Genomic DNA, 12,831 nt, shown 5'->3' on the forward strand with positions numbered 1-12,831 from the left:
CCTGCACCCTGCTGCCTGCCTGCCTGCACTGATACACCATATGGACCACACGTTCTGTGGCCTGGCACCTTTGCTGGGACAGACCATTGCTGCCAGCAGCCTCTTGCTTGTGGACCACTGTGTTTTTAAGTGGCATCGATGCCAAGCAGTCGGACCACCTGCACTGGCCCTGCTGGCCATAAATAAAAAAGCGGACGCGGGTTGTGCCCTTTTTTATTAATTAACAGCAAGTAAGACGATACAACCAAGATCCATCGGCCCAGCAGACAAGCACAAGACATCATCCTTTATTATTTTTGAAATGTTTTTGTGCATTTTCATTGATGGTGCTTTTCGTGCATTTTGTTTATTATGGTGCATTTATTGTGCATATGGGTGTATGGTGTGTTGGTGCAGTGCATGGCAGTGGTATTTCCTCTTCTCAAAATCTCTATTCTTTTTCCCACAAAAGACAGGTCCTGGGTTAGAGTTGTAAATAATTAGTAGTGTCTTGTAAATAACATGCTCCCCACCGGCTTTATGTGTAGTTTGTAAATAATTCCGTAATTCGGTTAATTGTGGGTGTGAGTCAGTTAAGTAGGACACAACACAGCAGGTGGGACATATCTAGTGTTAAAACTGTCGCACTCAGGGTAGTAGGTTAAAAGTAGAGGGTAACCACACCTAAGTGTCACATGTAGTTGTAAAAGTAGTCCTGACCTAGGTATCGTTTCGGCTCGGGACGAGCCTGGCAAAAGGAGGGGAGCAGTGTTACGGTTTTGAGAACCCACACTTGTAAATAAATATAACATCATTAAAGGTAGCACCCCATAGGTAGGCCACAAGCAACACGTAGGTCACCATAGGACGTCATTTATTTCATAGTCTGTGTTTATATAAGGCCATTTTCCAATAGTTGCATCTGCGTTGCGTCAAACAAATAAGAGTAGGCCCTTCCATTCATTTTGGCAGCCTCCCTTCCAAGCGACGCCATTAAGCGCGCTCCAGTCTGTGCCCCATGGCCCTTCCCAATTTGTTACGCGCCTTTGCCAGCAGCGTTCGCCACCTCACTGGGCTTCCGCCCAAACGAGCCCAGAAACCCACGAGGTAAGGCCCGAAAAGGGGGCGCAGCGCCAGGATGAAGGTGCGGCCACGTCAACCAGTCATCAAGGCGGAGCCAGTAAGCCATAGCCAGCCAATCAGGGCTGGAGTGAGATCGCCTGACAGGCGTGGCTTTGGGCTTCGAGAGCGTTCGCTGGCTTGGGTTATAAAAGCGCGCACGCAAAGCCCTTCAAGAGGACTGCAAGGAATCGCACTTGGTAAAAGGATTTATGCAGCAGCGCTCGTTGAACAGGACTGTGCACAGAAGACTTATCGTGGTTGGAAGGACTTGTTGGGAGGTTGGCTTGTGATAAGAACTTACGGAGCAGCGCTCATTACCGAAGACTGAAGCCAAGCATTGGTATTACAAAGGATGCGCTGTGGCAACCCACTGTACTAAGGGCGAGCGCGCGGCACGCATTGCCAAGAACCGCAGCGTGTAGGGCATTGGGGAGGGGGCGCTTGGGGCGAGAAAGACCGGTAGCGCAAGTACAAAAGCGCCGGTACGCATATTACGTACGCCAAAAGCTCAGCTTACCGTTCCCCGTCACGATAATTGTCCGCTCGCACTACGCTATGCGGAGAGCTGCTTGCCGGGTTCCATCATCTGGTACGGGTCGAGGACCGGAGCCTGGACAACATCGCCGGACCTTCCACCCTTCCATCTACATCCCCATGTGAGTCTGAAGTCTGAGACCGAATCTGAGAGCGATCGGGCCCGTGTCCAGGGAATAAGTTAAGACTGTTGTTAAGACTGCCCTGTGTACTTTTCCTTACTCTTTCTTTCTTGTACATTCTTTCGTTTCCTCTTCTTCTTGTACAAAGTGTAATAAATTGCCCTGTTCTTTCTGGTTTCTCCTTAATCCGATCGTCCCAGTCTTTTCTCCATTGGGTGAACGTGGCACGATTAGGAACCGCTTAGAATCGGGTCTAGCCATTGTTAACAGCTCGGATCGCGGATCGCTATCCGCTCGGCGTTTCCATCTGATATCCGTGATTCGGGCGGGAGTTATTCCCTTGCTTTACGGTCGGTGGTAGTAATTAGGTAATAGGACTAAAAATCGACCAACAACCCTATTTACCACCGACCGGAAGGAACGTTATAACCCCCAGGGTCGCGTCAGCCAGATAAAAGGACAAGGGGATTAACCCCCTCTTGATAAGGGGAGAGCCGACGTTTCTGAGATCCGCAACAATATATATATTGTTGTGGATATGAGGATTGTGTTTTTTTTTTGATTGCTTTATTCTGGACCCTCCTGCCTCCAGTTGTGTATAAAGGTCAAAGGTCGTTCCGTAGTTATTTCATAAACACTCACGTTAGCCAATCATAGATTTCCCCCTTGTTGACAGTTATTTCCTTATTCTGTGTAGTAGGGTAAGGCCTTGTCTTCCATTAATTGACACTCCATTGCACCGAATTCAAATAAATAGATCCCCTTTTATTTTCATTCCCAAAGCCTCGATTGCCAACTGCATTCGCCGCCATTGCCATGTGCTCCGGCTCGGAGAAGAAGGGCATGTCTCCACCTCGTCATAGAGGGGAGGAGTGAGCCAGCCCCGAACAACCAACCAAGCACGAGGGGTTTGGTTTGAGAGGGTGGAGGAAGAGCGATCGGGGAGGTTCGAAAAGGTTCAAGGGTGGGGCTATATATAACCCATGGGAGACGCCCCCACCTCAGATGAGTTCTGAGTTCTGCAAAGAGACGAGCTTCAGAAGAAGTGCACGAGGAGGGAAGAGAAGCGAAAAGGAAGCCTTGAGACAAGTGCGACAGAAGCACGGGGGAAGCCTTTAACACAAGTGCGCGGGGGAAGCCTTGAGAGAAGTGCACGACGTCACCCTGCTCGCTCCCAGCCTGACGAGGCCCGCTTGCTGTGCGCCCTGCCAAGCCTTCCAGCTTGTGGTCCGAGCTGAACCTTCCTCCCGGTCCAGCCAATCGTTCCTGCTTCCATTCCCCATTCGTGTGAGTCCGTCTTTGTTTGTTCTGTCCCTGGGTTAATTAAGACTGTAATAGATAAGCTAGCAATTTTCACTGTGTCACCTTTCCTCTTCTGTATTTTATTTTCTTATCCTTCCTCTTCCTTGGTTTCTTTCAATTGTGTAAATAGTAAATAAATTATATTTGTATTCCTTACCCTTTGTCTTTCTTTCTTCTTTACATCCTTCATTTTAGTCTTTTCCCCATTGAATATCTGTGGCGCGATTCGGCCAACGTTCAGGAATCGGGTTAGTCGGGGTAACTGTTCGGGCGCGGCGGCCATCCGCTCGGCAAACAACATCCTCGCCGCGGTCCCGTAACAATATATATATATATATATATATATATATATATATATATATATATATATATAAAGGATTGTACATCATGCATGACCATCCACTGTCCAGAATAATCGAATAACCTCTGGTAAGGTAGTTTGTATTTGCTCAGTCACTGTCATACCCATTTGGGAACACCGAAAATTCTGCTATTTTTTTAACCGTCCATATGGAGCTTCTCCATTGAGTGGAGGACAGAAATATATCAAATGCTTAATCTAATATGAGTGAAATACTTATCAATTATGCAACATTTTAAAGTTTTGGTGAATTCTGAATGCTTTTTGCGATTTGTCTTTTCAGTGAAAGAAATGAAGCTGGTTTCTTGTTCAAACTGTTCCCAGATGTTCTGCTCAGAAGTTTTAAATCGCCACGTGACACACACTGTTTGTCAAGAAACTGACTCGTTTAGCAGCGTGTCTGACAACCATAGGTGTAAAAGCTGTACAGAGACCCTCAATGATATCCAAGGAAATACGAGACCACACAAGTGTTCTGCGTGCAAGAAATCATTTACCTTGTCGTCTTCTTTGAAACGACATCAAATAATACACATGGGAGAGAAGCCATACAAGTGTTCTGTTTGTGATAAGGATTTTGCTTCTTCATCGTATTTGTATCAACATCAAAAAATACACACGGGGGAGAAGCCATTCACGTGTTCTGTGTGTCATAAGGCCTTTGTTCGTTCATCACATTTGCATCGACATCAAAGAACACATGCAGGAGAGAAGTTACACAAGTGTTCTGTTTGTAGCAAGAATTTTTCTTCCTCATATTTAGGTGTACACAAAAAATTGCACAGTCGAGAAAAGCCCTACAGGTGTTCTATCTGCAGTAAGGATTTTGTTTCCTTATCACATTTGCATCAACATCAGAAAGTACACACGGGAAAGAAGCCACATAAGTGTTCTGTGTGTCTTAAGGCCTTTGTTTGTTCATGGCATTTGCAGGAACATCAAAGAATACACACGGGAGAGAAGCCCCACAAGTGTTCTGTTTGTCTTAAAGCCTTTCGTCACTTCAATTCCTTAAATATTCATCAACGAACACATACGGGTGAACACCCATACAAGTGTTCCGTTTGCGACAAGGGTTTCATTTGTTCCTCAACAATGAGAAGACATGAAAGAATTCACACAACAGAGAATATATCAACCTCACTATGAGACTGGTTTTCACACTGAAGCAAAAACGTGGAAAGCTGACGCCTGTCATGAAAACTATCATAAACAAAGCTGCAAATGAACAGAATGAGTTTATAAGAAGTGAGCTGATCCACAGAGGACACCATCCTCTATAGCAAAGTATACTGAAACGCAAAAGAAACTTACCACATTTGAAACCTTTAAATATCAACAATAACACTGCGTGTAGTAAATGTGTGAACTTATTTGTGGACAATAGTGTCCTCACTGTCAGACAAAACGGTCACGGATGGTCACTTGAACCTTCAATGGTCACTTCATAGCACAGCTGTTGAACAGCCGTTTTGACTGTCAGTGATTAGCCAAGGGGTACAGGATGATTTTAATGAGCTGCACGTGATGTCTTGATATTGGCTTTAAAAAGGCCAGTGCAAAATGGACATTTCAATCAACATGCCACGATTGTCAAGGGATCAATGGCAGCGTGCCCTGGGCATGCTGCAAGGTGGACTGAGCTACCGTGAGGTGGCACGTCGCCTTGGCTGTTCACGCCAGACGATATCGGCCCTGGTGGACAGAGACACCCTCCACAACTCTGCAGATGACAGACCTCGATCAGGGAGGCCAAGAGTCACCACTGCAAGGCAGGACAGGCAGATGGTCCGAAGTCACCTGCAGGATCGATTCCGTCCAGCATCCCGCACTGCGGCAGAAACTCCGGGGCGTGCAAACCCACGGATCTCCAATGATACTGCACGAAGACGACTGCATGACTATGGTCTGACTGCCAGAAGACCATACAGAGGCCCCGTGATGACGGCTGCCCATCGCCGCAACCGACAGAGATGGTGCCAGCAGCATCAGCGGTGGAACGAGGTCGCTTTCAGCGATGAGTCAAGGTTCTGTGTGGACAGTCCTGATGGGCGTGAGCGTGTCTGGAGAAGAACTGGTGAGCGATATGCCGATTGTTGCGTGCGTCAAGCCAACAGGTGGGGTGGCCCAAGTGTGATGGTGTGGGCCGCCATATCAGGCCGGTACAGGACGCCACTGGTGGTTGTGGATGGGAATCTTAACGCCCAGCGGTATGTGGATAACATCCTGCGACCTCATCTATCTGCTGCCATTCCTGCTAGACCACCCAGAACTGAGAACCTTTCAGCATGACAACGCTCGTCCCCATGCTGCTCGCTTTACCACTGCATTTCTCCAAGGCGAGAACATCAACACCATGCAGTGGCCTGCGCTCTCCCCTGACCTGAATCCCATAGAGCACCTGTGGGATGAGCTTGGGAGACGCGTAGTTGGCAGGGCCAGGACACGGGCAGAGCTGCTTCAGACATTGAGGACTGAGTGGGACAGAATCCAGCAGCAATCCATCCAAAGACTGGTAGGCAGTATATGCCGACGATGCACTGCCTGTATCCAAAACAATGGTGGCCACACACGCTATTGAAAGGGGACTGACATTGCACCCTGTGCTGTTCTGTACTGGAGAACAAACTGATGAGATGGTGTATCTTGGTCAAAAACTTGACATGTCATCAATAAAATGCCAATGTTTCAATTAGCAATTGTTGGTTTGTTTTATTTTGAACTGTTACAATTTTATTACATTTCAAACAAGTGGCCTCTGTATGGTCTTCTGGCAGTCAGACCATAGTCATGCAGTCGTCTTTGTGCAGTATCATTGGAGATCCGTGGGTTTGCACGCCCCGGAGTTTCTGCCGCAGTGCGGGATGCCGGACGGAATCGATCCCGCAGGTGACTTCGGACCATCTGCCTGTCCTGCCTTGCAGTGGTGACTCTTGGCCTCCCTGATCGTGGTCTGTCATCTGCAGAGTTGTGGAGGGTGTCTCTGTCCACCAGGACCGATATCGTCTGGTGTGAACAGCCAAGGCGACGTGCCACCTCACGGTAGCTCAGTCCGCCTTGCAGCATGCCCAGGGCATGCTGCCGTTGATCCCTTGACAATCGTGGCATGTTGATTGAAATGCCCATTTTGCACTGGCCTTTTTAAAGCCAATATCAAGACATCACGTGCAGCTCATTAAAATCATCCCGTACCCCGTGGCTAATCACTGATAGTCAAAACGGCTGTTCAACAGCTGTGCTATGAAGTGACCATTGAAGGTTCAAGTGACCATCCGTGACCATTTTGTCTGACAGTGAGGACACTATTGTCCACAAATAAGTTCACACATTTACTACACGCAGTGTTATTGTTGATATTTAAAGGTTTCAAAGGTGGTAAGTTTCTTTTGCGTTTCAGTATATATTCCATGATTGATTGGGGATACGCAGAAAAGGAAAACGTTTCCAGGAGCAACTAAAAAAAGTCATAAGTATCCTCAAATTCTGATAAAGTTCCACTTAAAAAGATCATGACAGTAAAGCCCCCCCCCCCCCCCCCCCAACAAATGCCAATCCAACATCAGAATGCAGGAAATAACTGATGAAGGCAAACAACAAGCAATTAAAGACCAAAGAGAAAGGACCCATAAACAAAATTTGAACTAAAGAAGTTAAACTGGTCGAAAATGGATGTTGTTGTGGGCCTGGGAATACGCCAGACAAAATCCCTGAAGATCAGGCACTGCAACACACGTGGGTACAATTATTTTAAAGACATTGGGAGACAAACTATAAATTGTTTTGACTTCCCCCACAGTCCAGATTTTCAAGTAAAAATGTCCTCGGTACATTGTGGTGAAGGTGCGCAACTTTTGGAGGGGCAGAATATGTGTTGGCCCCACAAGAGAAGCTGGACCTCAAGCTTTTCAAGGAGCAAGGCCAGATACAACAAACATGTCGCAGAAAGTGGAGTTTTACAAACCATTCATTGAATGCAAATTGGCAAAATCATCATAAAGGCGCCAGAGTCATTTCCGCAGGCATTCGCCAAATTAAAAAGTTGTTTTGCATCCTCTTTCATTTTCCACATCCTATCGTTTTACAACCCAAAGTGAAGTCCACATTTTTCTATTTGGGATCCTTTAATTTAAGATCTGAGAAGAGGAAGTACTTAAGTCACAAAATATCACGATGCAAAATTCTTACACATGATTATTGCCATGCTGTAGGTAGAGTTCCTGGTTCTAACTCGCTTTGCAACTAGAACGGCACTCTGTGGAGAGCATACCTCTGCTAGGTAGAACAGTTGATGTTTTGTATCCCATTGATAGGTCGGATCTGGATTCGGACATGAACCAAAAGCGAAGCGGCTTTTTCTTGGCACTTACCTCTTCCACCACCAAGTTTTGTCATAAGTCATCCACAACTTTTTGAAATATCTTGCTATCTATTGTTTTTGGCCCCATCACTCAATGGTGAAGAAACACATTAAAATATTCTCTGATCGGGATCAGTATTCGAATCTTCACCAAAATTGAATCGATTCTTCCTTGTTGCACACCCAACCTGCCTACCAAGTTTCGTCCGAATCCGTCCGCAACTTTTTGACACATCTTGTTCATAGACAGACGAACAAAAATAGAACCTCCATACACCTTCAGTGGCGGAGGTAAAAAAAAAAGTGACAAGTACTTCTTCCACTCAGGTCTTCAATTGCAATCTTTATAGACTTCTTTAAATTTTATGCCAGAGGTTCAGTCCTTTGTTTGAGTCTTTATCAAGTTCAGCTTGTTGAAACCCCTCACAGCATCTATAGTGGACACACGGTGATCCATTACAATTTGATTCAGTGTCACCATCTGTGGAAAGTGTTATTTCTGGTCAAAGTAGAGGTTGTGTGAACCATGGACAGTAGAACTTTCACATGGACAGTTCATTTTTGTTTAAACACTGAACTATAATCTTTTTGAACTGTGGAAACTCCTGCTGTTATGATCACTGATGCGTTTTGATTTCTGCTGCACAAAAATGGGATCAACATTTTAAGGATATAACACTTCGTCGAAGATGGTTGAAAATGTTTTGAATACATCTTGATTTTTGTTTTGTAAAAACCTGTTGTTCATATTTTGATAATTGTGTCCATAAAAGTTTTACAACAGTTTTCTGCCTCATTTCCCTTTTTCTGTGACTGTTCGATAAAGTCCCCATCCATCCTCACTGTTGGAAGCTCCACATTTGACAACATTTGTTCCAACTTGGAAAGGTTAAGTCCAAGCGAGTGGAGTAACCTCTTTAAGGCAGTGATACATCCTTCAATCTGTCTGTTTATTATCCCACAGTAAAGTTTTTTTTCTTTGAAAGGTCTTTGACCTGGGACAGTAAAGTAGATGAGAGATGAGAGGTCTTCCATTTCTATTTTTTACTGTTGTGGGACAGTTTGTCCAGGGCTCTGACAAGTGGGGATTCTGGTAGTAGTAGTTGGAGAGGGGCAGGATGAATTAAACCAGTTGTAATGTATAAAATAGGGACCCCACCAATTTCTGACATGTGGGAGAATGGCAATTCTTGGGAATCCGTCCATCTTCTGTTTTGAGATTCCAATGCTGTCAAAGCCCTTGTTTTTGACTGTCTCAAGAAGAGGAAGGTGAGATGCAGGAACACCAGCCCAGAATGGGGAGCCGTACTCCACAGAGCTCTGGGGGAAAGTTATCTTCACCACTATGAGGCAGTGCGACTCAGGAATGCCTCAGCTCAAAGGAGAATACCCCAACAGTTACTAGCGTTCAGACAGGCAGGCATATGCCTCTTCCTTCTCTGTATACCTAGATAGAACCTTTTCCCTCTCAAGACACCTTGATAGAATCAAGAGCTGGTCCAGCACTGAAAATGTCTTTCAACCATGGAAACGAGCTTGACGCATTGGAAACCAAGGCCATATCGATCATTGGAATACGCTGCGATGAAACTGAGTCGATGGGCCTATTACTTCACCATCACTGACTGATCAGTGAGCTTTGTCTTCTGCCTCATTTGTGGTCTTGCACCCTCTGCCCTGTCTGTGCTTTATCCTCCTCCCCCTCCCCCTAAGCTATCTGCATGGGGGACATGGTCCACCAGCAACCCCCTTCTAGTAAAATTCCCAAAATCCAGAATTATTCCCCACCTGGGAACCTAGTTCCACGTTCTCTTTAATCTCTTTCTTCCCTCCAGGTCTTCAAGACAGCTATTCACCACCATCTCAGATCATCCCCCATCAAAAACCATGATCCTTTCTACACCCATTAAACCATCCCACCTCCACCCTTTTCTCTTCCTCCCCCCCAAATGTTGCTTCTGGATCCATATTGTCCACCCCATGCATCCTCTCCTTGCGTTCTCCCAAACTACTCACCATTACCCGCATCCCTCGATAACCCATCTCCATCTAATTTCTCCGTCAACCATACAGTTGGTCGTTTCCCCTTCTTTCTGCTGTTCCTTTTGTTATGTTGAGTCCTGTTCCATTCTATGTTCTAGCTCTTCCATGAGCCTTGTCTCCTTTTACAAAAAACACACCTCCAAAAATCCCCCACACACCTTTTCTCATCGAACGGACCGTCTACCAAACCGTCCCATCTACTTCGTAAACAAACCACATGACGAGGTTAAGTCACTGACACTTCTGCCCCTCATCATCAGCCATGACCTGCAACTATCTTCTTAAATCGGGCTCACTGCTCAACTCCACTCATTTGCTCCTCTTTTCTTTCATGTGTGGAACCAATTTCCCTAGTCTTTTTATTCCCACTAGTGGGCCCGTTGGTTCACTGGACCAAATATTCATTGATCTTCACCACCTTGTGGCACACCTGCCTGCTGTACTGCTTGAGTATGAGCTTGCCTTTCACCAAGCCCAGATGTGCTTGGGATCGGGCGATGGGATTGGGGGATCTCATCTCGATTCTCGAAGAGATGAACTTATAAAATGGGTCATGATGTCCGGATCTGTCCGTCCGGGTATCTGTCCCTCCTTTAACTTTTTCCTCTTTTTGTTGGGCCTCCCTTATCACCTGGCTGATTGTTCTGAAACTTGACACATTCATTCATTCATTCATACAAGACAGTAGCCCACGCACTCGGGCTTCGGTTCTTTTCTATTTCGGATCATGGGGGCTCCCAAGGGATGTTAGTTACCCCCTGAAACTTGAGACAGGGGTGTGGAGAGAGGTGATGATGAAGAGAGAGGGGATGATGGGAGAGGTAATGATGAGAGAGGGGTGTGGAGAGAGGTCATGATGAGGAGAGAGGGGTGTGGAGAGAGGTGATGATGAAAGAGAGGGGGGATGATGAGAGGTGATGATGTGAGAGGGGTATGGAGAGAGGTGATGATGGCAAAGGGGATGATGAAGAGAGAGGGGATGATGAGGAGAGAGGGGTGTGGAGAGAGGTGATGATGAAGAGAGGGGGATGATGAGAGATGGGTATGGAGAGAGGTGATGATGACAAAGGGGATGATGAGAAAGGAGAGAGGAGATGATGTGAGAGGTGTGTGGAGAGAGGGGATGATGAGGAGAGATGGGTGTGGAGAGGGGGGATGATGTGAGAGGGGTGTGGAGAGAGGGGATGATGAGGAGAGATGGGTGTGGAGAGGGGTGTGGAGAGAGGGGATGATGAGACATGGGTATGGAGAGAGGTGATGATGACAGAGGGGATGATGTGAGAGGTGTGTGGAGAGAGGGGATGATGAGAGATGGGTGTGGAGAGGAGGGATGATGTGAGAGGGGATGATGAGACATGGGTGTGGAGAGAGGGGATGATGAGACATGGGTATGGAGAGAGGGGATGATGTGAGAGGTGTGTGGAGAGAGGGGATGATGAGGAGAGATGGGTGTGGAGAGGAGGGATGATGTGAGAGGTGTGTGGAGAGAGGGGATGATGAGGAGAGATGGGTGTGGAGAGGAGGGATGATGTGAGAGGGGATGATGAGGAGAGATGGGTGTGGAGAGAGGTGATGATGACAAAGGGGATGATGTGAGAGGAGTGTGGAGAGAGGGGATGATGAGGAGAGATGGGTGTGGAGAGAGGGGATGATGTGAGGGGTGTGGAGAGAGGGGATGATGAGACATGGGTATGGAGAGAGGTGATGATGACAAAGGGGATGATGAGAGAGGAGTGTGGAGAGAGGGGATGTGAGAGGTGTGTGGAGAGAGGGGATGATGAGAGATGGGTGTGGAGAGAGGGGATGATGTGAGAGTGGTGTGGAGAGAGGGGATGATGAGACATGGGTATGGAGAGAGGTGATGATGACAAAGGGGATGATGAGGAGAGATGGGTGTGGAGAGGGGGGATGATGTGAGAGGGGTGTGGAGAGAGGTGATGATGAGACATGGGTGTGGAGAGGAGGGATGATGTGAGGGGTGTGGAGAGAGGTGATGACGAGGAGAGAGGTGTAGAGATAAAACAATATAGGTGGTAGAGCAGATAGAGATGATTGGGATAGAGGGGTGTGGAGAGAGGGGATGATGAGGAGAGATGGGTGTGGAGAGGGGGGATGATGTGAGAGGGGTGTGGAGAGGAGGGATGATGTGAGGGGTGTGGAGAGGTGATGACGAGGAGAGAGGTGTAGAGATAAAACAATATAGGTGGTGGAGCAGAGCAGATAGAGATGCTCGGGATAGAGGGGTATGGAGAGAAAACTAAAGAGGTGGTGGAACATTTTGAGATGCTCGGGAGAGAGGGGTGTGGAGTGAAAACGGGAGGTAAGAGGGTGGTTTAGAAGAGATAAGGACATAAGGTGGATGGTTTGGGGAAGGAGGTCAAAAAAATCTGCCATACTTGTCATGTACCGATATGGAAAGATAAAAAGGAAAGGACCAGTGGTGCCCTCTATTAATTAATGATTAAAACTTGATCAATGTTGTTACCAAGGACGGAATAGCCATGAAACCAACACAAAGCGTCGGCTTGTCGAATGTACACTCGATAATCGGTGTTCGATTCATGAAACCAACACCAAGCGTTGCTTGTCGAATCTACACTCCAGAATCGGCGTTAGATTCATGAGACCAACATCAAGCGTCGCTTGGCGAATCTACACTCCAGAATCGACGTTCGATCCATGAAACCAACACCAAGCGTCGCTTGGCGAATCTACACTCCAGAATCGGCGTTAGATCCATGAAACCAACACCAAGCGTCGCTTGGCGAATCTACACTCCAGAATCGGCGTTCGATTCATGAGACCAACATCAAGCGTCGCTTGTCGAATCTACACTCCAGAATCGGCGTTAGATTCATGAGACCAACATCAAGCGTCGCTTGTCGAATCTACACTCCAGAATCGGCGTTCGATTCATGAGACCAACATCAAGCGTCGCTTGTCGAATCTACACTCCAGAATCGGCGTTAGATCCATGAAACCAACACCAAGCGTCGCGTGTCGAATCTACA

The 12,831-nt window shown here is 46.9% G+C and overlaps 1 protein-coding gene across 1 annotated transcript in view; it reads left to right on the plus strand.

The window, feature by feature from the left end:
- The window catches only part of LOC137427457 (uncharacterized), a 261,772-nt gene that overhangs the window by 217,241 nt on the left and 31,700 nt on the right, over positions 1-12,831 (plus strand). Inside the window, exon 9 of the mRNA XM_078778178.1 lies at positions 3,704-4,495. Within this exon, the coding sequence (XP_078634304.1) occupies positions 3,704-4,495 (792 nt within the window). The remainder of the gene's footprint in view (positions 1-3,703; positions 4,496-12,831) is intronic.

This window comes from Myxine glutinosa, chromosome 5 (genome assembly GCF_964187855.1).
Source record: "Myxine glutinosa chromosome 5, kmMyxGlut1.1, whole genome shotgun sequence".
Lineage (NCBI taxonomy): Eukaryota > Metazoa > Chordata > Myxini > Myxiniformes > Myxinidae > Myxine > Myxine glutinosa.